This window comes from Rhipicephalus microplus, chromosome 8, assembly GCF_043290135.1.
Source record: "Rhipicephalus microplus isolate Deutch F79 chromosome 8, USDA_Rmic, whole genome shotgun sequence".
Taxonomy (NCBI): Eukaryota; Metazoa; Arthropoda; class Arachnida; order Ixodida; family Ixodidae; genus Rhipicephalus; species Rhipicephalus microplus.
In genome coordinates this window covers 33395665-33423235 of record NC_134707.1, presented here as the reverse complement: position 1 = coordinate 33423235, position 27571 = coordinate 33395665, and the positions used below count along the sequence as shown (strand labels likewise).

The 27571-nt window shown below is 43.7% G+C and overlaps 1 protein-coding gene across 3 annotated transcripts in view; it reads right to left on the bottom strand.

Moving 5' to 3' along the window:
- Nucleotides 1–301: 301 nt before the first annotated feature.
- The window catches only part of LOC119164353 (tenascin-X), a 44196-nt gene continuing 16926 nt past the window's right edge, over nt 302–27571 (bottom strand). For 2 of the 3 annotated variants that reach the window (XM_075871488.1, XM_075871489.1), the window contains exons 9-20: nt 24506–24817; nt 22664–22984; nt 20607–20918; nt 18274–18585; nt 16144–16455; nt 14454–14774; nt 10243–10554; nt 9500–9817; nt 6607–6918; nt 3560–3880; nt 2492–2806; nt 302–703 (exon numbers count right to left, since the gene is read on the bottom strand). In XM_075871488.1, coding sequence (XP_075727603.1) covers nt 381–703; nt 2492–2806; nt 3560–3880; nt 6607–6918; nt 9500–9817; nt 10243–10554; nt 14454–14774; nt 16144–16455; nt 18274–18585; nt 20607–20918; nt 22664–22984; nt 24506–24817 — 3791 coding nt within the window. In that variant the 3' untranslated portion in view covers nt 302–380. The remainder of the gene's footprint in view (nt 704–2491; nt 2807–3559; nt 3881–6606; nt 6919–9499; nt 9818–10242; nt 10555–14453; nt 14775–16143; nt 16456–18273; nt 18586–20606; nt 20919–22663; nt 22985–24505; nt 24818–27571) is intronic. The other variant, XM_075871490.1, reaches the window with a different exon arrangement.

Genomic DNA, 27571 nt, shown 5'->3' with positions numbered 1-27571 from the left:
GAGCACTCATCGTACCATTGCTTTGTTATTTGGCTGAAAACTAGCCAGTTCAGTAAACTCACTATTCTGGCTGCATGCTGCTTGTGATATAGCTCGTTTTCTAATCCGTTCATATCCATCAAATTTCTTTTAAAAATTTAGGTATGGCCACAAACAAGCTACCACAGCCACACAGTCTGAAGCTATAGGAACTCCATTAACCTAAGCAGAGGTGGTTAGAAAGGAAAAAAAACAGGGGGTATTCTGGAGTATTGCATAAGGCTGTCGACCAATCATAGTGCAGCATATGACACCGTAACTGTTGCAGTTCTGAAATCTGCTGTATTCAGAGAAAACATGAATGAGACCCACGGCAGCCGTATTCACCCCGGATATCCCTGCTAAACGCGGTGGTATTGGAGGCACTTCCGCTTGGTGTCAAGTGCCGTTAACCTGGCCCAAGCAGAGACACGTCTCGATGGTGCGATGGCCTTCGTTTGTACTGCGATGTTCACCTTTCCGCAGGCACCAATCAGGCAAGTCGCTGTAATACGATCGATCGCCCTCTTCAGGTGACAGTCACCAATCCTAGCTCTCGCACGGGTAGTCGAAGGCCGAATGGTATGTTGGAAATCGGCATAGCATTTCTTCGGAGCCCTGTAGGTCACTGTGAAGAAGCTGTGCGTGATTTTCACCAGCTTCAAGTCGGTCACAGGAGGAGGAGCTGTAAGGACATAAAGCAGGATTCGCGTTACGTACAACACACAGTCGGTACGATGGGTTGTAGAGCACTCACCGCCATAACGTTGCAGTCGTTCGAGCAGTTATTCGAATGCTCCTTCCAGCGCAAATTGCACACGCTATCAATGATAATTTCTCTTACAAAAAACTTAAACTACGTAGCGCAACATAAATGGCAACATTTCTCTGAGATCGGTCAGAAAGTGCTGCCGATCAGGAGATCGTGACTCATGGGAACAGGCGAGCCAAACATCATATTGTGGCGCAACTTGGAAGTTACGCCAAATTCAATAGCGCTAAAGTAATTCACAATATGATGAGTTACCAGCTAGCTCAACAAAAATATTTAACGAACATTTTAGTGGAGCACGCGTTTTGAAATTTGCGAATATTTAGCAAAGATAGTTACATATCACCCTGCCAATAACGAAAATGATGCGACATGCCCAAATGACTGTGGCTTAATCCCCGCCATTAGCTAATTTATGCGCAGTGACTGATTGCTGCCATCACTAGAGGCTGCCATGCGCCTGTGAGTGCACTCGCAATCACACTGAAATGAAGGTCCTCAGTGTTCGAAGCAAAAAGAGACAGTGCTAAGTGTCATAGCGTGTATGTGATGTAACTTTTTTTCTCGAGCTATGCTTCCTGCATGGCTTGTTGCTCACTTATCGCGACGAGAGAAGACTGAAAGCAGTTGCAGCGTGCGGAAAATCTGTCAACGTCCAATTTTATTTGACTGATACGAAAAATGTTTGTGATGGTCAATTCACCGGGCCATAAATTTCTTTAATTATGCCGCTCGATGTTTACTTGTATTATTCTGGTAGGCACCCTCTTTATAATTTAATATGGGAGACACCCATGGTTCGACGTGTAATATGATGTTACTGCGCCGGTTGGAATCCCTCTTGAGAGTGACTGTTTCGCGTTTTATTTTCACTGCGCACTGATTAGTAAATCTCGTTCTTCGAAAGCGTGCCTTCACCACTTCATTCGAAACGTCCTCATCCTAAATGCCCCGCGTTGCCACAAAAACAAGACAGAAAAAGAAATGCTCGAACAAACGTAAAAAGAACTTGAGGGGACAATGTGGGATGAGTTTGGATCACAAGATTTTTTCAGCCCTCACTTATTGTTTCAATGTTAATGTGGCTCGATTTCATCCAGGCACGCCTCTGATCTGAGTCGTTTTTTTATAAAACAACGTTGAATGCGCATTTCAATTGGGGATTGGCCAGGAATTATTCTAAGCGTTCTTATGATGGCCTCAACTGAAGTGATTATAGTGCTACTGTGAAAGATCGGGCTGTTTCAGTATAAAGTTGGGCTCCTTTGAGATAAAGAGAAAAACCCAAATTAGCATTTGCGTTGACATGAAGCACGCGATGAAGGAATTATTAGAATTATGACAGAAATATCTTCTGGCTACTTTTTCTCTCAGGCGATGATCGACTGGTAACGATTCCTTAAAATGATCAAACTGCGCCGTCCTACCCATCCACTACAGACGTAACGTTCTCAAAGACCTGTCACGATGCCCTTATGTAGCTCATTGACCACTCACGCAGAGGAGGGGCGTGACTATTCACTTTATCGAACTAAAATGAAATGCAGAGTACATAAGCATCCTGAATGATAGGGGTTAAGAAGCCCCGGGAGGAAGACTCATCCGTTTCGAGATATAGCCTAGATTACAGCATATGCAACAGCTCCGAATTTGGTTGAAGCTAACTCTAATATTTAATCTGGCTTGATAGAAGTGACGTACTTTTTCCAGACAGGTAAACTCCGGGTAGCGTCTCTTCATTCGAGGGGCTATCCGGCACTCCTTTCACATGCGGTTTCACTGTGATGGTCACGTTAGCGCACGTCAGCGGCTGATCGCATGTGACACTTGTTTGGCTCGAGGTAATCACGGCTCCATTGTTGCAGGACACTAAGCCGTTGCTTGCGTTGCCGCTGTCTCCATCGCTGTTGTCGGTGACCTTGACAGTGTAGTATTCCAAGCAGCTTCCCCCTTTCTGCCAAGTCAGGGTAAAGTTGTCGTCCCCGATGAAGCTCACGGTAAGGTTCTTCACGTGAACTGCGGCATTCGTCAGAGCATCGTTATACAATACACCGGGAAGGCCACATTTCTTAATTTGACCCCCACGGCAGTGTTCACCGCATTAACGTTGTAGAATATGAAGATATCTACGACATTGATCCTACACAATGTGAAACAGTCTAAATGCAGTAAAAAAACATCAAATTTGTTCTTTTAGGCTTAGGACTTTCCGAGAAGCTCAAAGAACCCCCAAATCACACCACGTTCAAAGGCGAGACCAAGGTTTCTTTCTCGCTTTCACTAACTTCGTCACAAGGGCTACCCCTTAGCCTCTTACTTATTAATAAAACACGTGAGCACTAAGCGTACAGCCAGTCAGGATTTGGCGCTTTTCGTCTGCATGCTGCTTGAAGGCGATTAGGCAATATGTCAGGGCGGCCTCTTGCGTAATCGCCTGGAAGTAGTTTGTTGCAATCTTGCCTCAGGTGCCACATCACCAATCACTGGTTGTTAGGCTCGCCACCAGATGACGGGGCAAAAAGGCTGTGCTCTCACTTGAACGTGCTGCAAGCAGCCGCCGGAGAGAAGCTGTGCGCTCGCGTGTTCTCTTTCATAAAAATCGACATTGTACCTACAAGCTGACAAGTGTTGGGCACGTAACTTATCAAAGGTTCTACATTTGTAGGGAGGTCGAGAGATATGTGACATGACGGCTGTACTATGCAGACAAGTAAGATCACGTTTTGAAAGCAAATAGACATACCGACCTGACAATCGTCATTTTCTTACCTTTGCCCGGAATGAAAAAGTCCGTCAATGCGACACCAGGAGAAGTGCGTGCAGATGGTTTACTGATATGTGTCCGCACCTTGAAGACAACGTTTACGCAAGGTTCTAAACGACTACAAGTGACTTGGGTCTGGTCTGGGCGTATTATTGTGCCGTTAGCACAGGACCCTACCACATCCTGTGATAAATTAGTCCGGCTGTTGTTGGCGCTGGTGACTTCAATCCAGTAGTAGTCAAAGTTGACCTTGGGTTTTCCCCATTCAGCAGTGAAGAAATCCGCCCCGACACTCACGATGTGAAGGTTCGTCACTTCTGGGAGATCTGTAATCAGTTAGAAACCATAAAGAAAGTGTTGATGTGACAACTATCTTCGGTAATTTCATAATTGCTGCCGAGACACAACGGCTAACAAATTGTTGAAGTGGAACGATTCTCCTAAGGAAGCTTGGATGAATCTAAGTTATTTTTGTTGTATGAAAATTCAAGCACTCAACAACTTTTTCTTCGCTATAAGCTTACAGCATCTGCGATATCTGATCACGGAATGCGGTACCATGAACCACCCATTGTTCTATGTTGCACTGAAGAAAATTGGCTGTCGACACACCATTAACACTGTGAGAAAATATCGCGCCCATCTTGAGCGGCTAACAAAAACAACGGTAACTCCTTTTAAAATCAGTGAAACAGAAACACGAATGGAAAGTGAACCTTCAGGTTTTGTGAAATCACTAAAAATGTTCAGCTGGTAAATGATGGAACAACACCATGCTCTGGTAATGCGTTCACAAAGGGCTTCAGAAAGTCAAAAGCAAAATCCCGAATTTCCTGATTTCTTCATGAGTTTAAGATGGCTATTATTTTTGAAATCAGATGTTCCAAATTAATGAGAAAGTGGTCTTGGTAATGAGACTGAATAATTTCGTAAAGACAAAATCGGAGCATAATTTCTCAGTTTAGCAGATGTTTACCTATTGCTTTACGTGAACTCACCATAATATTCCTCACATTTTTTTTGGGGTGATCATCGAGGCGCCAGAAACTTCGACCTTTAACAATGAATCGTCATTATTGCTACCACTGCTTTGCCATTTGGTACAGATCCATTTTAAGTGATCAGATAGGACGAGCAAATCTTACTGAGCTGACTCAGAGCTCATGTCATGTTTAGCATGTATGCATCTCTATATGCACTATGTTGTCCAACAGTACGCCCAACAACGCATTCATTTACACGCATGGGCAAGCGCCATTATACTTCCATCGCTTACTTCCTGTACAAGTTTAACATCTTGTACGAGCTCAATGTTCGCGATTTGCTTTTATCCGTTTAGCAGATCAGAAGTGTGAAACTTTCCTTGGACTGTGGTGAATCGTTCCACTTTCTGGGCAATTGGAATTACATCGGCCACACCTGCTCAGTTTAGTAATATGCCACAGTAAAGTGGTTCGTGATCCTATAAAACCTGAAATATGCAATCCGTGTATATCTTTTTAGATGCGAAGCAGCTCTTGGACTCACGTGTGTAACAGCGTACGTACGTGCTTCCGTACGAACGCGCCGCTACGCGTGCCCCTCGCCGCAGGTGTTGGAGTGGTGCCAAGTAGGTCACACCACAGCAGCGCGTTCACGTCATGCTCCTCTCGCAGTACGCGCTGACGTCGCTCTCTTTCCGCCAGGCGCACGCTAGCCGCAGCGCCTACAGCTACCACCTCATCCGTTCACTCGCGACACCTGCCGCTACCGCCACTCACTCGCCTACCGCGACTGCCGCTCGCTATACCACCAACTCGTGAGTAATGGAGGAACGATCCGGAACTTCTCGAAGGCACTTCCGCTCCAAGTGCCTTGCCATGCGCGTCGGCAACGTCGTGATTCTCGCTCTCTACCTAGTTTACAACCTGCCATAGGAACAGGTTAAGCGCTCGCTGGTTGGCGCCCTGACTGATGGGGGTGAGGCATGTCGGCGCTCGCCTCTCATAGTCACCGGAGATTTCAACGTTGACGACAGCAGAGGATAAGGAGATTAGCTCGTCGATTACATGCGTGACGTGTACTCGCTCAAGGGCGTGTTGGTAGCGGAACGGAAACTACTCACCACGATAAGGGCTACTAGCATCGATCTTGTCTTTATCAACTGCGATGTGACGTGTCTGCAGAAACCTCTCAATGTGCGCTTCACCGATCCGAAGGCTGTGGTAGTCAAAGCGAAACACACGCCTGCTCCGGTCCGACGCCTGTGTCTCGACTCTGAAGAAACGAAGACTGCGAAGCCTTGACAAACGGTTCAATGAAGCCTACATGAAACCCCACCTGCCTCCCATGTCCTTGCATTTCAAACAAACGTTTAATAGAGTAAACGCTACACCGAGTTTCGCTTCAAACCGTTCTTCCAGCACCCTCGTCGACGCCCGTTTCAACCCGGTCAACGAAGCGCGCACTGCTGCTGCTTCGCATCCCATCAGGGTTCAGTTCGGGTGGATAGTCCACAATTTTATTGCTAATAATGTCACTAACTTTAACACACAATAAAGACCTCCTGTGAGCCACACCTATTGTGTATGCAATCTGCTGCCACCTTTACACATGCAATTACAAGCTTCCTTTCAGTGTAATAGACAAATAGATTTCATGGCCTTCAGCGTCAGAATCCTGATAAATTCCCACGATTAACTGTTTTTCAATTTTATTCAAAAGTTGCGCGCAATTTTCCCTCGACTGTGGTCAATCATTCCACTTCCTGGATCTTTCCTAATTACTGTGACCACAGCTGTCAGGTTAGAAACACCCCGCTATAAATTACTTATGTGTCCATAAATCTAAAAAAAATGAGACGCAGAGTTTATATTTCGACAAATGACGCTTTCATTAATTTCTCAGAGAATAAAGTTTTACCATCCATTTAATATGATTTGCTTCTCCCTGCTATGTTTATACCTGCAGTTCCAACCACCCGGTCAAGACAGCCGGCAACAACCTGTCAAGTCCTTTTGTGACAAAACCCCGTTGAAAGATGTAGTACTATCAAACGAACTCGTAAACTCACCAAAAATTGGGGTCCGCAGTTCCGCGACCGTCGGCCGACTATTTATTTCATCCATTCCACACCATGCTTTTGCGGAAACCAGTATGCAGTATGACGTATCTTCAGTGGTGTTCAATGTTACCGATGTCTGTTGCGTCTCGTGCTCCTCGCAATCACTGAAGTTTCCCACTTGGCCACATGTCCTGAAGGTTCTACATACCTTCACGTTATAGGACTCTATTACGGCAGCCATGTCATCGGGATGGTTCCAGTGCAGTTGGGTCAGGGATTTTGATTCTGCTACCACGGATATGTTCCTTGGTGGATGAGGTACTGGAAGAAGGCAGCAAATTAACAGCACGGTTAATAAATGGTGGTGCATGGTTTGCAATAACATATATGATCAAGTAATGAACTTTTCTGCCAAATTGTCTTACACCGTTTTAAACGTGGCCCTCCCACTCCCATTACACAGCCTATAGCAATTTAAGGATTGATATTTACACCACGGGGGTAGTGTAAATACCAATCCTAATACACCGTAGTATACTACAGAGAACAGAAAATACTACCAAGGAAAGCATGAGTGATGTTTTAATTAATGTGATGTAAATTAAAGGAAAAAAAAACTGGACGAAAAGATCACTTGCCGTGAGCAGGGATGGACGGAACCTGCGAGCATCGGACGCGTTGTTTGATGGCCGCAGGTTCGTTTCCTGCTAGCAGAAAGGGATCTTTTTATCCACATTTCTTTCGTCACATTCACATGACATTTCCTAGTAATGATCTTTTCATCCACATTTCTTTCTTCATAATTACATAATATTTACTACTAATAACATCAACTATGCTTGCCTGGGCAGGGTTTACTTTTCTCACTAATATTGCCACGAGTGAAAAAATTGTGGCAGCCAGGAATCGACGTCTTTCCCCGGACCAGATGAACAGGAACAACGTTCTCTTCTTCCTTCACTTCTAAGCAAGTACATGCCACAACAGATGGCTCATGCCCAGTGAAATGTGTCAATTTTGTGTTAACAAACAACCACAACAAAAAAACGAGGACTTGAAATTTTGTCGCCTTGCTGCGGGCGTCTTGTGGCTAAGGTACTCGGCTGCTGATCTGCCGGTCGAGGGATTGAATGTCAGCTGCGATGGATGAATTTTCGGTGGAGGTGAAAATGCTGTAGGTACGTGTGCTCGGATTAGAGTGCACCTTAAGGAATCCCATGTGGTCGAAATGTCTGGAGCTCTTCTCCACGGTGTCTCTCATAATCAAATGGTGGTTTCGGGATGTTAAACGACACATATTGACCAAATCAATTAAAATTTACTCTTTTTTTCTTCACCATGAAAGACTCACACTTTGAATCCTCAAGTTTGTTCATATATAATCTTCAGGACCTCCACGTGCCTGACACAGCTAAGAATGCAGTTGTGAAGTTGGTAAATATTGAACACAAGAATAACCTGTCTGCAATCGAGTACAATGGTACCGGCAAACACAGTCGTCATTCGTCAAAAACATTGCCTGAGGCTCGAAGTGAATCACATTATAGTATTTCATGAGAGCATTCGTAAACATAGGATTCGAAACTTTGTAGCCAAGTCTGCGCATAGCGATAGTCCCTCTACGGGCTTCAGCCAGGAATATTTGATCATTCGAAACGCCATATTAACGGCGTAAGCGCGTAAAACAGTCAGCATTCTTGCGCCTATAACGAGCAGTCGAAATACTAAAGGCCAACTGTTACCACGCAATGAAAATGGTCCAGTACTAGTAGTGTCATCTCATCCTCTGCATCTGAGGTTAGCAGATCTGTCATCGTAAAGCTTTGCACGGAAAGAAACATAGGAATAGCTATTTAAGGCATCTATTGTCACTTTTCCTTGCGTTGAGTCTGGTAATATTATTTGGCTACGGAAACTGAGTTGCGACCAAGCGAGAGATAGAAAAATGTAAAAACGGTAGGGAGGTTAAATAAACTACGTCGAGTCTGCCATCCTAGATGGAGGGAGCGGTGAATAAGAAAAAAGAGCGCGAAGAAGAAAGAAGGAGGTGCACATCGCTTACCACGCACACAGTGCAGGGTTTCACAGGAGCTAGCGAGGTTGCCTTCAAAAATTGTAGAGGACATCACCTTTTACCTTTACTGTCTCACATATGGATGATTCCGTAAACCTTGTCTCAAGGCAGTCATACTGAATGATTAAACCAGTTTCGTTTTTGCAAGATATCTTCATTGGTAAACCCGACGACGTGCATTGGAAGGTTTTAACGCAAATAACGTGCAAAAAATACGCTGCATACAACATCCGTGTAAGAAATCTGGCGCCCTGATGTTAGCAGAAAACTAGCTGCTATGTTACAACTAACAGCCATGTAGTAATAAACACGTAATAGTCAGAACTAACGCATGATGATGCCAAGAAAAGTATAGGGGGTGTTATTGTTAGTGTATATGATAAGCTTTAAATAAAGTAATGCGGATGGAAAGATAACTGGCTCATAACAAAGACCGAGCCTACGACCATCAAATAATTTATCTGATGCTTTACCGATTGTGCTTCCGCAGTGGTCATTGCCCCGTACAATGGTGGGGTATGTATGTTTATTTAAACTTGGGAATGGTAGTCAGCACCGCTAGCCATCATTGTCAGTTAGTTTGAATTGTTTTCGTCTCTAAAAAAGAAAAAAAATGAGTCCTTGAATTTCCACATCTTTTCTTAGTGATTGAGAACGAACTTAGTGTACATTCCTCCACGCATGCAAATCATCCGTTTGAGAAATACCTTGACTGTAATTGTTCAAATATTTCAAAAAGAGCCCCCCACCCCACCCCTACATTTCTCATCAGATGTTATTATCGTCGTCTAGTGTCCCCGCAAGTGAACCTACTTGTGGCCCACATACCTTCCGCAGGTATGAAGATATTGTTCAGAGTCACTCCAGAAGATATCCGCTCTGGCTGGCCACTCAGGTGAGTGCGCACAGTGCAGGACAATTTGGTGCAGGGCTCAAACGGTCCGCAGGTAACTTGCGTCTGGTCACGGTGAACGATGGTGCCGTTGGCACATAGATCAAGCGTTCGCTTGTCAATATTTTTGTTGCTGACGTCATCGTCAAAGGCTTCGATAGAATAATAGTCAAATCGACTTGGTGGGCGGTTCCACGTTAACGTAATGTAGCCATTTCTTACATCAGCCGTCAAGTTGGAAACATCAGGAAGTTCTGCAAAATGATATAGATACTTCAAAGAAATTTTGCGAAAGCCCCCTAAATTTACTAATCATCAGTAGCACATAATCTTTAAAAAACGTCTTTCACTTATTTTCACATCTAGTGATACTGTCAGACCTTGACGGGATGTTAAAAAAAGCGGAAAGAACAGTAAAAAAGCAAAACTACTGCAACGGATCTCACTTCTCAGTGCACAATAAAACGCATATAACAAACATTTCATCACGATTACTAGGCATGTAACTAAACACTGAATCGCATAAAGCATTAGGAGATTAACTGGGATCCGCGAAGAAAGGCTATTTTGAAACTGAAAACCAATACCGCATTTCATGGTGTTTTCAACCAATATTATAAATGCCTAAACGCTTGCCTTCTCAAACAAACAGTGTGACCACATCAAATCGGAAACTCACCAAAGATTGGTGTCCGTAACTCCGCTACTGCTGGCTGGCTCTCAAATTCCCGGACTCCGCAAGTTCTTTTTTCCGTGACCAGTATGCAGTACAGGGTATCGGCAGTGCTGTTGAATGTTACCAACGCCTGGGGTGTCACTTCTTGCTCGCAATCAGCCAAGATTTCCATTGGGCCACACGCCCGGAACGTTCGACATATATGGACAATATAGGACTTGACAGCATATGTGTCGCTATCATGATTGTCCCACTGCAATTGTGTCAGTGACGAAGACTGCGGGACAATTTTTACGTTCTTTGGTTGAGGTGGTTCTGAAAGAGGGCACAGAAGATTATCATACATATATGAAATCGCACACTTCACAATAAAGACCCCTGAATAAATAATCACCCGAATTATGACTTTTCTGCATAATCTCGTGTATCTCAGCTTTAAGTTTAGCTGATGCCACATTGATCAGCTACAGTAAACAAACTGATCCTTCCTTGTTCGCCCCAGTGTAAATGCCTGATCAGAATCTTAGGAACCATTTCATGTCTCCAGAAGCGCTTCCGTCACAATTTTTTCCCCCAATGATAATATATCATATTGAAAGAGAGATTACACAAACGCAGCTTAATTATGGGCGAACTTGTGCGCAGGCGAGTAGGTTTGAAAATATTCCCCCAAGATTACGGCAATACCTGCTGCTAAATCTCAGCGCCATGGTTTTGGTGTTAGAATGTGTGATAAGTTGAGCCGTGACTGCCTGGCCGACCGGGAGACTGCGGACGTGAGCGCATGGACGCGTCTACCACAGCCACCCAGATAAGCGCGGGTTCATTCAGCCCTTTATTTCCCCATATGTTATCAGTTCGTGGGACATCCTCGCTGCGCACCTTAGTGATGACTTAGTCGGTGACCGTATGACGACACGCACTGATATGTTACAACGGGTAGCCGTGGTGAAGCCAGTCATATTCGCCTCTTCCTCGTTATCACCTTCTTGTTATCGCCATCTTTCATCTTCCACGGTGATCCGCGTTGACGCTCTTTCCTTCTAGGTTGCTCTGCCAGTTACGTCAATGGTGTGCAGAAACGAGTTCCTAAGAGCTGCGCTATAAAACTAGTATATTATGGGTGCTGTCGTGCTCGGAAAGCTACATGCAAAGTCAGAGAGTCCACCACTTTGTTCAACAGGTAAAGTGTCCCTTCTATCAACGCGCTCATGCGGTTGCTGTGGTCTGACTGACCAGGCATAATTGGAGGAGCTGTCCAACCCAGACGACGTACCAATAAAACCACTAAACTACAACGCGACGTTAGAGTACTACTGCCAGAGCCGCAATATACATCCTCCTCCTCAGCAGAGGCTGTTGCATAGCGGCAACTGCAGCCCAATTTATTACTTTGCTTCTACTTGCTAAATAGCTTTTAATCAGTCTGTACCCCCCCTCCCTTTACTGCCCCCACTGTGGGTCTGTACAGGCAGCGTACCACTAAATGAGAGAACTCTCCGCTCGACTGGGTGTTCCTCCTATACCCAAGCTCACCCATTCCTCTAGGCACGTCATTTAGAGTACTACTCAACTGCACTGGTCTGCTCTTATTAGGCTGACATAGTACTGCACTGCTCATCTTAAGCCTGCAGAAACAGTAGCAGCTGGTCCAGCGGGCTCACAGGGTAGCGCAAAACAATCGAACCTTGGATTGAGGGCGCCATCGAACAAAGGCTCTCTGTATGTACATTCGCTAACAAAAGATTATTCTTTTCCCTTTAACGCACATATCCAAAGTTTCGTAGGTAGTCCACTTTCTCATGCACATGCGTGAAAGGCATGCGTCGCTCTGTTACAAGATCGAGCCTTCACTAGGCAATGCAGACGCTAACACATGGGCTCGCTGGCTCTCATAGCAGAAAAAAAAAATCCTTGGGGAGGTGGAAAACTTTTCTCTCTCGCTCTCTTTCATCCTCGTTTACTCTATCGGGTACGCGGACGATGGCAACGCCGCTCAACGCAGGAACGCCTATACGCTAAACGCCTCACCCCACGCACCCATTGTAGCACGCCAGCGCGCGGCTTTCTGACGCAGTGCTGCGCCCTCTCTTCATGAAGGAGAGAGAAGGCTACATGAAGCAGCGCGCCCTCTCTCTGTAATGAGGGCGCGGCGCCGCGTCAGAAAACCACGCGCTGGTGCGCTGCAATGGGTGTGTGTGGTCAAGCTTTAAGAGTGGCACTCTGCGATGACAGAGTCTGCTAAAGCGTTTCACGTAAGGGTCCCATTCCGCCAATGCTCAGTAAACGTGACTATACCATGCGCGCAAGATCTGCGTCGTTGCGGTTTCAGTGTCATCTACCGTACGTGGTCAATATCCAGCGCCGAATTCTCGCGGATATCCTGTAACATGGAGCCGATCTCTTGAATTCTTATATCGGCGTCTAGAGCACTGGGCGAATTTGCGTCGAAAGGGCGCAGGTCGTACTGCTTACTCACTCGACGAGGGATGTAACGCGCCTTTAATTCCTGCAAGAGGTGGTCGGGAGAGTCCCTACACGAGTGGGTGAGAAAATGTAACCACTTTTGTGTCAGCGACTTGGTGCCCGAGATGTCTATTAGTTTTCAAGGAATGTTTTATGTCTTAGCAGTACTCAGAGTGCCGAAAGGCTATTACGAAATACCCTCTGACTGTTGCTTGTGTACAATTCTGAACCTGCTTCTCTGACACTTCACAGGTCAGCCAACTGTCTCGTGCCACTTGCACGAGACACATCTGTAGCGCTGCCACAACAAGCGCAATTATGCGCGAGGCACTGTAGACGCTCACACAATGGCTCACTAATTCTCTTGCCAAAGCTTATTCGGAGTAGCCTCTGTGACACTTATCACCTATAGTATCTGTAAGGCCATAATTTAGAGGGCAAGGTAGGCAGCTCGCCATAATGCTATCTCAATTTTTTCTTGCACATGCCACATTTGTGAGTAGATGCTCGCGTCATTTTTGTTAAGGATTCCCGATTAAGTCGAGACCGTTATGAGTAAGCTAGAGAGGGAGTGACCATTTGCGTGCATTACTTTTTAGATACTACATGGCAGTGAACTCCCCTAGTAATAAAACATAATCATTATAAATGTATTTATGGGCATAACTCGTTCATTGATTCATGCAAACAAAATAACAACACTATTTTTGTGGGCCGCGTTTTCTTGCGGGCAAAAAATTTTCGTGGACACTTATCTCCCGTTCACTGGAAAGTTGTACCCAAAAGAGCGTCCTAAGAGGACATTTTCTTCACAAGGCATGAAGAAACCAGCTACCCTTCTAGAACTAGGAAAGCGACTTACTTATTTACGTAAGCAAGCTAGTCCACCAACCAAGGCCAGTGTACTTATAGTCAAGTCCATCGTCAAAATCATAGGTATTCAAATTTTGCGGAGCCCTCCTGGGAATCCCACGCAATCATATTGCGGTTTTCTTACGTTTACCTCACCAATAATTATTATCAGTCCACGACCCTTAACTTCTGTTTTAAGAATGTTGCCAAGAATTCACGCAGAAAATTGCATAAACTACACTGGAGAAGAAAGTCTTCAGGGCCTAGGCTTGTCCATTGGCGTAAGCCTTGTGTACCGAAGTCACTGCTGGGGGCGATGACGATGAAGAACTGCTGCGTTCCAGGCCACACATTCTCTTTCTGCTATCATTGGACAACCCTTGCATGGAACCCACACTAAGCCATGACGATGACGCTGATGAAGATTATGACAACGGCGATAACGGACAACGACTGCAGTATATGACATCTCTATATGCACTACGATGCGTTTCGTATGACTGGAAACAACCAACAAGCACCAGAGGAACGTGCAGAGACCTTGTCTTCACCAACTTCAGGCTAGGTGCGATACCACAAAGGAGTAATAATGAAAGCAAAACAAAAAAAAATTAACCTGGCACAACACGCCATTTATGAATAATAAACATCGTAGGTAACTGTACAACAATTTGTCACCCATTTACATGCGTGTGTGGTTAATGACACGGGTGATATATGGTAACACCAATTCATACCACTGTTTTGCCCACTCATCATCATTCACTTCGAGGATATGCCATGAATGTTTGCTGAGGCCAATTTTCAATAATAATGTCTGCCTGAAATATTTACCAGAGACCTTTATCAGACTCACTATCCCACTTTCTGAAGCGAGCGATAATGCTTATACGTACCTTGGCCAGGTATGACGATGTCTTTTACTGACACTCCAGATGACATGAGCTCCGGTGGCCCGTTCAAATGAGTGTGCACGGTGCAAGACAACATTGTGCAAGGCTTAAATGGTCCGCAAGTTACTTGCGTCTGCTCAGGGCGAATGATGGTGCCATTGGCGCATAGACCTAGCATCTGTTGGTCATTATTCTTGCTGCCAGTGAGGTCCTCGGTGACTGCAATGGAATAGTAGTCGAACCGACCATGTGGTCGCTGCCACGTTAAAGTAATGAAACCATTTTCGACGCCCGCAGTCATCAAGTTGGTGACATCGGCAAGTTCTGCAAAAAAAGAAAGAAAACAAATGCGCAATTTTGAACGCTCGTAGGTGCACGAGAACACAATGAGTGGTACAAACTTCTGTTGCGATTTATTCTCGAAATAGTCAATTACGAGCTAGGAGACATACGCAAACGGGCAATGTTCCAGAACTGATAACGATGCGATATTATTTATTTGCACTGGACATGAAGTTTTGAACACTAACTTTAGGTGGGAAAAAAATTACAATAAGAATTATTTTAGATATGCATGTCTGCTTGTTCCTAAAGCATAGGTGAAAACAGCTGTAATGCGTTTTATTAACAAAACTTGCTCTAAGAGATAATTTGCGATTAGGCAGCCGAATGTAATCATCTTAGTTGCTAGTGTCATTGCATAGAAAAAGTATACGTACGTCAAATTCGAGCGTCATACATGACATATGGTTCAGGCCCCATCGATAATGCAAAATGAACCTATGCGATTACCGCAATAGTTTTGCAACACGCCCTGGTGGTCTGGTGGTTATGACGTTTCATTGTAGCATAAACACTAGGTGACCAGTTGGATTCAATCCCGCAAGATTAGGTGCACGTTAAAAATCCCATGTAGTTAAAATTTCCGGAGCTCTCCACTACGGTGCCTCTCATAATCATATGATTGCTTTGACAAGTAAATCACCAAGAACTACCTTGCAACACACATTTAAGTGTGTGCTTGTTGCTGAGCTCAACTTTTAACGTTTAATTTGCCCTTCATGTGGCATTGCAAAACCAACTTCCTTCCAACATTTGGCTGCTCATAAATTTAGTGCTGAACTTGAGCAGTTTCAAGACACGAACAAAGCGGAGATTTCTTCGATGCTAACGCCTTCGGTATTTTGCAGCATGTTTGCTTTATTCATGTTATGGTTCTCGCGAAAATGATGAGCACCCGTTCGTTATAGCGAAACCAAAAACCGAATTAATATCGGCAACGTCGGTCGCGTGCAGTGTCCGGGAAGAATGTTAAGCCCGTTTTGAAACCTCTCTAGAGCTCAAAATCTTTACAAGACATGGAAGACTTCTTGCAGTATCGTTGTTTAGCTAAGAATCCTAAACTTGCCGCACAAGCGCAGAGCGGAGGAACGGCACCCTTTCCTCTGTTACTGCTCTTTTCTTTCTGCTTGCGCAGGATGTCTTGGGTTCTTAACAGGACAACATATCCACGTATAAAATGTCACGTATTAAACAAATAGGACGTTTACAAAGCGGTTTGACAAGATCAAAGTTCGAGAGAGTTCTGCACTGCACAGCGAAAACAAGGCACTGGCGCGCGGACTATTCAGTCGCCATCCACCTCTCGCTCGCGGACAGCGTGCAGCTTTATCAAGTGAAGCAGGAAACTCACCAAAGACTGGCGTCCGTATTTCTGCAACAGCTGCCCGGCTCCTGATTTCATCCGCTGAACATCGTGTTCTCGCCGTAATATGTACGCAGTACGCCGTGTCCGCAGTGCTGTCGAAGGACACCCACGTCTCCGACGCCACATGCTCTTCGCAATCACTCATGTACGCCGCTTGGCCACATACCGCGAACGCTCGACATATCTTCACGTTATAAGAATCTACCACGGAGTTCGCTTTCCCCGTATGGTCCCAGTGCAATTGGGTGCGTGATGGGGATGTAGGTACCATAACGATGTTTGACGGTGGGTACGGTTCTGGAAGATGGAATCAAATTCACAACGGTATGGAGAATTGGTGGTACATAGAATAAGTACGGAATAAACGGGGACGGTATTTCAGTTTTTCTGTTCCTTTGTTATGCTAAAAACGGACAGCCACAATGTGCGGAAAATCACTGAGGTGGAGTTAGGCAGTTGCGTTGGGTACCCCTCCCCCCCCTTTCATCGGAAATGAAGATGCACAGAGAACTTTATCAACAAATAATCGCACTTCCACTTAAAATTGAAACATTTCATTCCGAAAATTAAGAATCAAGTGCTGAAGATATTATTTGCTTACACCTAACGAAATGTAATAGGCCCACGTGTACCTTTATCTTCAGTTTCCTAATGTCACATTTTTGGCCAGTAGTTCACCACATGTGCACTTCATTCATTTTGATGATAGAAATACCTATGCAAGGTTATGCGTACTTGAATATCAATGAAATTTCATTGTGTCATCACAGCACAGTGTGATAGGAGGTGAAAAGAGAATCAATCAATCGGAATGGCTTGAGGGAGTCCTTTACACCTGTACAAAGACAGCAGCTAGGTTTAGGGCATGCTGTTAACAGTGCGACACTTCATCACAAATTTTACCACTCCAGACATTACTTGACAGCTTTTTGTGTGCTTTTAGGTTGATATATTTTGGTGCTGTAATATGCCAATAAAGTTGGTATATTTAATTTAATTTTGACCTACCATGAGTACCTCAGGCATGTAAGTACTTTAACTAAGACGTTTACGTTGACCCTGCTGTTTACGTTGACCCTGCTGTTTACGTTGAGCAAAACACTTCCGCTTGGATTTCCCTGAAGCATAGCGGATTTCTGGTCCAAAAGTACATACAGCGGAGTAGGCTTCGCACAGAATTCATCGAGACAATTTGTGCCTTCTGGTTTTCCGAAAAGTGACATTGTAGAATTGTTAAAAAAATAAAAGAAACAAGTTCAAAATCAGTGCCTGTATTGCCTACCTAGGCCGTGTCCCTGTATTTTCTTGTGACTCTTGGAAATAATTATGTCGTCCAGCCCGGCTTTTCTTACTATTTCCGAAAGGTATTGGGTATGTTTATGTAAGCAAGTTAAGCTATGGCACTAGCATCAATGATATTTCATACCACACCCACTACTTCGAGAAAAAAAAGAAACATGACATATTTATACGATGATGGTATTTCGTTGTTCCGGCTGTCTGAGAATACTACGAGTGCGTTAGAGCATCCCGGTCACATCAACTGCATTCTTTTGAGGCCACAAACGGTCTTAGTTGGTGTGACTTCATGTAATTATGCGCTGCCAGCAATGTCAAGGTGCAAAGAAAACGAAGGACAACATATGTTGATGTGCAAACAACTTGATTTGTTTGGAGCATAAAATATCCCACGTAGAGGCTAAAAAAGCAGCAAGATGATGAAAGGATAAGAGGAAAATCAGCAATAAGAATTGGTAGACATTAGTCGAGGAGGCATTTCAGGCTCCCCCAGTTGCGCATTTTCTGAGAGATTTACCTCTTAAAGGCAATACATGTTGCCTCTTATATAACTCATAACACGTCTTGGTGGGGCTTTTGACGCAGAGACTGATGTCTCTGACCATTGTCTACCATTTTTTAAATGTCTGACTTTCTTCTCTTATATTTTCGAATGCATCCTGTCTTCCCAGCATCTACAAAAGTCTTTTCATGCTCGAAATAAAAGCATTGGTTAGTTTGCGATTAGACCTGTGTTGTCGTTTGATTTCGTCAGGCCTTGTCATTTCTGGCAGACCATTGAAAAATAAATTCGAGGACATTGATGGAACGACGCACCTTCTGCAGGTATGAAGACTTCTTTCGATCTCACCCCAGGTGAACTGCGTTCCGGTGGTCCGTTTAAATGAGTGCGTATTGTGTAGACCACCTTCGTGCACGGTTCGTATGGTCCGCAGCTTAGCTCCGACTGGTCGGGGTGAACAATGCTGCCATTGATGCACAAACCAAGGTTGTGTTGGGAGCTGGTCTTGTTGCCATCCTGGGTTATCTCAATGATATAGTAATCAAAACGCCCTTGGGGTCTTTGCCAGGATAATGTAATGTAACGACTTTCGACGCCTGCTGTCAAGTTCATGACGTCTGGAGTTTCTGAAAAACGAGGTTGATAGTGACAAGCAATACCGACGTGAAAGCCAACTGAGTGGCAGTCAATTATGGTGTGGGAGTGTGGCGATTGGTAATAAGCTACTGAGCAACAAAAAGAGATCAGCAAATGAGCGCTATTGTGAAATTGGCATGCGTGTAAAATGTTTATGTCGTGATACACCTTTGGTATTTGTTACCACTATTATGAAAACGCTCATTTCCAACTATTACAGTTTTCAAGCAAACTGGAAAAGTCAGAGAAAAGTTCCGTATTTAATATCTTTTCTTCAAAAACTGGCAACCTGGAAGTTACTATACATTTTTAGTTGTAATATGTGTGGATCTCATATGACCTGAAAATCGGTCGACGCGAAGCATGTTTGGTGCAGGTGCATGTGTGAATTGCATATGTTTTGGTATCATTGGCCAGTACACTCAAACAAATGAAGAAAAAGATTTTAGACATATTTACTCGGATATTTAGATACACACATTCTTCTTCAGGCTTACTGTGACTCATGTTCAGTGGTCAGTAGGAGTCCTTGCTTGAGTGAGTTTACCAGCAATAACTACCAACTGCTGCTCTACACCAGAACCTATGCTTAGTGGATGCAAAGCCTGCATAGATGTCTTTATCACCTGGCTTGTGTACATCACCAGGAAACAAGCTATTGAGCAGTATTTTTTTACGAACGAAACAAAATACTTTTGCTACCACCTTTTATAGGATAAGCATTCCCACGGAAGTGCCCATCCAGGATTCTGAACCGAAACCTTGTTAGTATCGCGAGCCTTGCAACTGTGACAGAAAGTGGATGTGTTTACAACGTACATATTTAACGCTTGAATGTTTGTCCACTGCGCGAATCAAAAAGACATTAAATTACCAGAACACTCGCAATTTATTGATTATTTTATACTGATTCTTAATACTACAAGTACTGAACGATCGTTGTCTCAACAATACTATCCAACTTGTGTGCTATAGCAGTATAATAATTCACCGTGTCTTTATCTACGTCGAGTAGCTCCACGAAATAATACTGTTTCACTATTGTACATGTGAGATTCAATTATTCTTTTAAAGCTTCAATTCATGATATGCGTCTAACAAAAGCTGCACCACAGTCAAAGATATTTGAAGAAAAAAAAAAAACGTACAGGTGGCCATCAAATCACGGACGATATGTCTCGATTGAACCTGAATTCCCCTAATGTTTTTTATTTCAAAATAGCCAACTTCGTTTTGAACAAGCAAACGGTTTGCTTAATATATTACGACGTCATGAAGAAACAAACTTCAAAATGGCTGTTCATGTAAAAACAGCATCGCAATATTGTTCAGAAAAGATATTGAAATTCCACACAGCCTGATTTGTGTGTTTGTGATGCAGATGAGCTGCTGTCAACATATTGACATAACTACCTGTGAAGAAATGCTGGTTCAATTTCCTCAGTGCTAAGTCCTCACTGAAAAAAAAATCTGCTTGCTATTTAGGTAAAGACTGAATGAAATAACTTCATTTAAAAACCCGCGAATGGATGGCCCGGGCCTTGGGCTGCCTAGATGGCCACTGGGAGCTGTTGCTCCCACACTGCCTCCAGATCCCACTGGACGACCCAAAGTTGGTCCCTATAATCTGAATTTTGCAGCGCAGCCGACAACCGCACCTGCAGATATTCCGAAAAGACCATAATATGACCTTGGTACATTCGACATCCCCCAGAATGTGTTGAAGGGTGCCTCTAGCAGATTTCCATAGATTGCATGTATCACTCGCGTATATACAGCCCAAATATTTCCACAAAATATCTTTAAAAAAGAGGCACAGCCAATTCCTCAACGCAATTTGAAGTAGAGGCTCAGAAAGTATTAGCTTTGCTTCAAGCCACAGAAATTCATCTACGCACATATTTTGATTCAACGTGTCGCTAACATTACACAGCGAGGATATCTTCGAGTACTTAGTAGTAGTTAAAAGTACTTTCTTTTTCACTGGAATTAATTCTATGCGAATACTCACCAAGTGAAGGCGTCCGTATCTCCTCTATGGCTGGTTGACCATGCAGAACATTCTCGCCACACTGTGAGCTCGCTGAAACCATGACACAATACTTGGTGTCAACACGGCTGTGAAAATCCAGCCAGCTGTCGTACGCTTGAAGTTCGGTGCAGTGACCCGCGTCCGCGTCCCGAGTGCAAGACTTGAATGTGGTGCATATCTTTACACTGTACTCAAGAAGTCTGCCGGAGACTTTCGTTGGTGGCTCCCAGCGGAGACGGGTAAGTGACGGTGATCTTACAACGATAGTTATATTCCTTGGCGGATCTGGTTCTGGACAGAAAAGAATAACGCACGTTTTTCGTTTAACTAAATACAGGAAAACTCACATTGGGAAGAAGGGGTACTTGTTGAATCGCACGGATGGCCATCACAAAGAACAACATCAACAGAGCAAAAAACGAACAAACATATAGAACTGACTTTCAATAAGCTTGTTTGAGAAGCACATAAATATCACATGAACTATCCTGCGATCTACGAGAGAAGTCTCTTTCACTGTGTTATAAACACAAAAAATATTTATGAATATTTCATTCTCACACTATGTTCTAAGGCTCATAAAATGAAAATTTCCGTCATGCAGAGTTATTGAAAGATCGTTACGCATCGCGTCACTGATATTTTGCAGCAATTAAATCTAATGTATATCAGTACGTTTTAACGTGCGTTAATTCTTAGCGTGCTTTCTAAGGTGTGTGTTTTAGAAACGTTGTCCTCTATTTATACCTGGTTGCTTCACCGCAATTTGCATGGATCAATGCGGTTGTTAAACTAGCGCCGATGGTTAAAATGCTTTTGGATGGCTACATACTCTACGTAGAGATATATCTTTGTTGTCGAAGCCTAAAGGTCAATCAGTGGTTAGTTATAAAAAAAAATGGTTTCTTATAAATGCTACTAAACTTTCTCAAAACCTAACAAAAGTGCAACGCAAACATATTTTGCTTGTATGTCGTTTTCACAAGTTTTTACAATATTTTTTTGTACTCCACTGGCCCATGCATCCAGGTACAATTTGAGATTTATCAGACACACATAAAGTCAATGCATCTATCTATAGACATATGCATATAACAAACAATAGCTTCAATTTATTACAATGCACACCAAATTGACAATATCTCAATTTTCACTGCATTTAGAGCTCATAATTATTTCACAGACTTTTTTTTTTACACTTTCCTTGCCATCGCACCATACATCTCGCCACAAGCATGAGTAACACATTGTACCGCTCATTTTTAAATGTTGCTCGCTACAAAGTGCACACTGTCATTTTCTCATATTTTTTTACCCCCGTGTAACTCTAGTTTGGAACGACCTGCCCTACGATATCGCCACTATCACCTGCTCTTCTGACTTCATCGAAGAAGTGTCTGCATTTCTCCAAGCATATTTTTTCTTTTTATATTTTTGTAAAACCAGCCCTAATGTAATACTACTTTTTGGGGTCTTTGAGGAATGAATAATGAATGAATGAAAGAATGAATATGTGCAAGTTTTTAGCACGTAGCAAAATATAATCTATATGTAGCCTTAACTATCGTATTTTCTTTATAGGTCGCTTCCTCTAAAAGGAGGTAATTAAATTCGCTAATCGAACTGGTGGCCCTACGCACGCTTGTGAGCAGAAAGACATAGCCGGAATGCTAGTTTAGGGGAATACGTCGTCAGTACATGACTATCGCCGCTTCTGCAAGCGGGTAGGTCTTTTCTTCTGCTCACTTTAATGTTTATATCCCGTCGGCTACTCTATTTTTATACGTTCTGCAGCGCAAAAAAAGAAAATGGTGGTCCAAACAATAACGAAGAAGTAAACGTCAAAAAATTTAGCAAACTGAAGCGAATTAAAAAAACAACATTCAAATTTTGAAAGCAAACTTCAAATAGACAGGTACTCATTTTCATCTTTAATGTGAAACGAAATTTCTTGCACTTTGGCGTATCGAACACTGCTCTGTAAATTATAAAAAGAAAATCGTAGTGCATTCGTAGGACAACAAAATAACACTAACCTTCACCGGGGATAAAGACCTCTTGAAGAGAAACGCCACGTGATGTGCGCTCGGTCGGTCCGTTCCGGTGGGCCCGCAATGTGATGTTCACCCTCCCGCAAGGCCTTATATGTGTGTACGTAAACTGCGTTTGATTGGGATGCAGAATAGTGCCATTCCCACACGACCCCACGATGCCTAATTCATCATGACCCGGTTGATGATCTTCTGCGGCAATGTATACCAAGTAGTAATCGAACCGAGCCGCTGGCTTGTCCCATGCAATAGTTACGGTGTTATTGACAGCTGAGAGTATTCTGAAGTCTTTTGCGTCTGGAAGATCTGAAAAAGAAAGCGCATACATCTTAACCGGGCAATCGTAACTAGCGTGGCGGAAATGTTTGTCAGAATCACTTGTTTTCAAAAATAGAGTTCAATATAAAACTATTTTGAGTCGACGTAGGTGGTGTCAGAATCACTTATTTCCGAGAATCGAGTTCAATATAAAACTATTTTAAGTCGACTTAGGTGGTGTCCTATACCTCGTGTCTGCCTAACTGTTCCATACATACGATGTCAACACCTGCCTATATCTATCTTTTGGGCCTGCCTAAGACCGGAATGTCAGTATGGGGGTATACGTCATCATGACCCGGCTGATGATCGTCTTCTACGGCAAAGAAAGTGCATACTACTTCAACATAGGTGAAGGTAAAGTGACGCGGCTGCCAACTTTGTGAGGTGATTGCTTAAGCAACGTTTACTGGGTTCCTTGAGCCTATACATCTAATGTACCGCGCAATAAATCTAAGGTTGTCGAGACCGACGTTAAAGGTGTTGAGACTACAGGTGTGTAAAAGGGGACGGTGGAGTCACGGTAGCGGCGCTGCTCCACCTAATCGTATAAAGGGGCCAATGTTGCTATATATTTGCTGAGTTTGCTCCCGTAACTGTTAAACTAGAGGAGAAGTGTGGTTATGCAAACTTTAAAATATATAGTTATTTATTCATTTGTGGGGTTTAAAGTCCCAAAACCACGATATGATTATGAGAGACGCCGTAGTGGAGAGCTCCGCAAATTTCGACCACCTGGGGTTCTTTAACGTGCACCCAGATCTGAGCACACGGGCCTGCAACATTTCCACCTCCATCGGAAATGCAGCCGCCGTAGTTTGGAAAAATTTTGATTACAGTGAAGGCTGAAGACATGACAAGTTGCAAAAAAATTTTACTAGACACCCTCACCACCCCGAATCCCGGGTCCAAAGTCAAGTAGTTGTAAAAACCACGTCATTGTTCCATTTTCTCTTTCGTTTCGATCGCGAAGCGTGTTCACTATTGAACACAATCGAAAATGATGTGAGAGGGGGGTTGACGTGCCAGTCAGAAGCATCATGTCTGTGTGAACACAGGCCTAGAATTTCTCTCTGGGGAGTGAACTGAGCTAAAAGTTCCTCCCCTCTATTCATGTTATCACTCGTGAGCTCATTGCTACGGCATACACCTAGCATGCATTTCGAAACAGTACAATTGCTTATACCTTTACAATGAATACATGTTAAACGTGGTGATGAATAAGTTCCAAGTAGACAAGAAAATTATGGCTAAACTAATGGGCGACCATGGTTCACGTAATGGTGCTGTCTGTAACTTTGTTTGAAAAGTGCAGTGCCAACGACGAGTTTGTAATATATGGACTGCAAAGCTGTTAGAAAACGCCTTTCACGAAAACCTGTGATGTTACAGCCACGGGACTTGCAATATTTTTTCAGCACCCCTTCTTCGTAAAGTTGCTTGAACAAAAGTGTAAAAAGAAGGTCCTTCAAAGCGATAACGTTTTCAACCAGAGTACCAGATGCTTACCAAATAATGGAGTCCGTATTTCTGCTGCTACTTGCCGGCTGCTGATTTCGTCCGTGCCGCATCGTATTTTCGCCGCAATCAACACGCAGTACGAGGTGTCCTCTTTGGTGTCAAACAGTGTCCACATCTCTGTCGTCACTTGTTGTGCACAATCGGTCAAGTTTGCATCTGGGTCACAAGACTCGAAAGTGCTGCATATTTTAACGATGTACGACTCTATCGTACCGGACTTTTTCTGCGGCTGGCTCCAGTGCAATCGAGTTTGCGATGGTGTTTCGGGGGTGATCGTAACGTTTGTTGCAGGAATCGGGTCTGTAAAAACACAGGAAGTCAGTATAAACCCGGGTTTGGGAGGTAGTAGTCAAATGCAATAGTCGACGCAAATAGCATAATCCACTCATCTCGAAAAATTGAGTTTTTATACGTATTTGTTCTCCCTTTGTGGGCTATGTATGTGCCTCACATAACAAGATATTCATGTTATTCAGTGGTTGAAATATCTCTCTCGCATGTGCTTCGTTATTAAAATGACCGAAAGGTGGCATACGATTGGGCAGCATGTTGGAGAAAAGCTCTTGTCCAAAACTTCGCGCCTTGAACTGCATGGGAAACCACGGAAAACATGCTTAATGTTCACCTTTGATGGCCTATATGGCAAAAGTAGGCACGAATATCGTCATAAATGCTCATCTGCGCATTTCGTAGGCATCACCTCTGATAAAACAGACTATAATGACGTTTTAACGAATATATGTTAAGCTTTGTCGCTATGTTACCCACAGCGTAACAAAGCTTTCCTTATTAAGGGGGCCAGGGCATTGTCATCAAACAATTTGTGGTTTTCAGCCCCAAATAGAAGTAAAGTGTCTTTTGTACGTGTACGCATGAACATTCAAAATGTAGAATGCTCCAGTACGTTATAAGCTCTTGAAGTCACAAGGCTACAACCACAGTGCATAACAGCCATTTCACCATACCATGCGCGAAGTCACGTGCCACATGCAGTTGAATTGTCGTCTTCTGCCAAAGTTTAAGCCCCTAAAAATAATTAAGCTTTGACATCAAGCAATTCAAAGCTGAAATGGTTCCACCGCACGCGCAGCATATCACAAAACAAAATCGTTCGCCCGAATGCACACAGACACCCCCACAGCAATCTACATCACGACTTACCACTTCACGACTTACCAATACGTCACGACTTACCAGTGCGTCACGACTTACTAGTGCGTCACTTGTGCCTGACTTTCGCGCTGCTCGCTTGGTAATAAAAATGTTCAAGTACGGGTAAACTGTTCCAAAAAATGCACAAGAGCTGAACGAGTTTGTGAAAACACAATGAATAATCCACATAACATGTACTATGATAGAAATCGGGATGCGAGGGCTTCTTGAACAGCTGTGGTCCAGGGGTCTCAAGTCCACCTCGGCGAACGTGCTATAGTGACAAATTTCGTCCTGCTAGGGCCATTACGGTGGAGGTCGGGATGGGGGGGGGGGGAGGATAAGTGTATTTTGTTCAAAAACCAGCAAATGCTGTCACTCAAAAGGCGGGCCTCTTCATATCTATTATATGGGTCATTTCTTAACAGCACTGGGTCTGTGTATTCGAAAGATATATCAATACAGATCTCCGGAATGAATGAAATTTAGACGCCGATTTTGAAATATACAATTCTTGCTTCACTGTTATGTTTCACCACATAGTGTACGAATGGGGCGGCCCACACCCATAAAAAAAACAATGCTTGAAATGGCCATGGCTGGTAACTTCCTCACTATACTTACTTTTTCTTTAATATATAAGCTGAAGAGAGTGACATGTGAACCAGGCTGCTAGAGCAAGGTCTACGGGCCGCATTCAGCCCTCCTGCAGCGTGCTTGAGACCCTTGATATAGGCAAAAGCAGGTAGACCCTTTTCAAAAATGTAAAGTCATCTTTGCTGCAATACAGTTTGAACAACTAATGGCGGAAAGTCATTCACTGCAAATAACCTTTTCAAGCACGGTTAGCTTACGCATTGACGTGGAAAATGCTGAGTCACCTCTCCTGATATAAACTCTCTTGATATAAAATTCGCAGCACGTTGAACTAGGACCGAGTGACCACTTGAAGCACGACGGGTGCCGCCATTTCTTGCTCAAATATGCAGTGCAGAAAAACGCACTTGCGCATTATAATAGGGGTCCAATCAATAGTCAATTTCGCGCTGAAATCACGACCACACAAGCCAAGAAAACAGATAGACAAGGCGGGAGCTCTCCTGTCTATATGTAGGGCTTGTTTGTACGGACGTGATTTTGGCGCAAAATTGACTATTGAATTCAGACACGCACTAACTAGTCCAACAGCGAGTGCTACTCGGGTCGAATGCACGTATCCCAACAAATCAATGGGCATTAGAGATGCGCAATTTTACCATGTTACCACAGCAAAAACTGGCGCTTAAAGCAAGTTTGAGTGCAAAGACGACGTATTTGCATATTTTAGCAGGTCGGCATGGCGAATTAATTCTCTCAAATGTATATTAACACATTACTCTGCAGTGTACACTCGCATACTCATCGGCAATTCAGTTGTCGGCAAGTGTTCTCCGCCACTTCTCCAATAGGTGCAGAAGGGTGTTCCCCAGAAGAAAGTTGGAATGGGACAAGATATATGCAACGCGCAAGTAATGCACACCGAGAAATTCTGTTTACCTAAATGTAGAGATGGGTTCGTATTCTCCCACTCACCTTCAACTTAACGCTCAGACAACAAAATTCCTCATCATAGTATGTCTTTTGATTCATGCACACAAAATCAACCCTGTGCACTAGATGAGTAGTACCAACACGCCCTGCCAAACATTCTATTTCTGTGGAACCAAGTGCTCTGCAACTACGTCCAGGTAAACCTATGCCAAAAAGGATATTTAGACTCCTTAATTTCACATAGGAACAACCATTGCTGTTCTTTCTAAAGAAGTTTTTCTGTTCACCCAGTACTGACTGAGTCAGTACCATCAACGAATGTCATCTCATCTCTCACAGATCTCCCCCCAGACCGTCCTCACTACTAGTCAC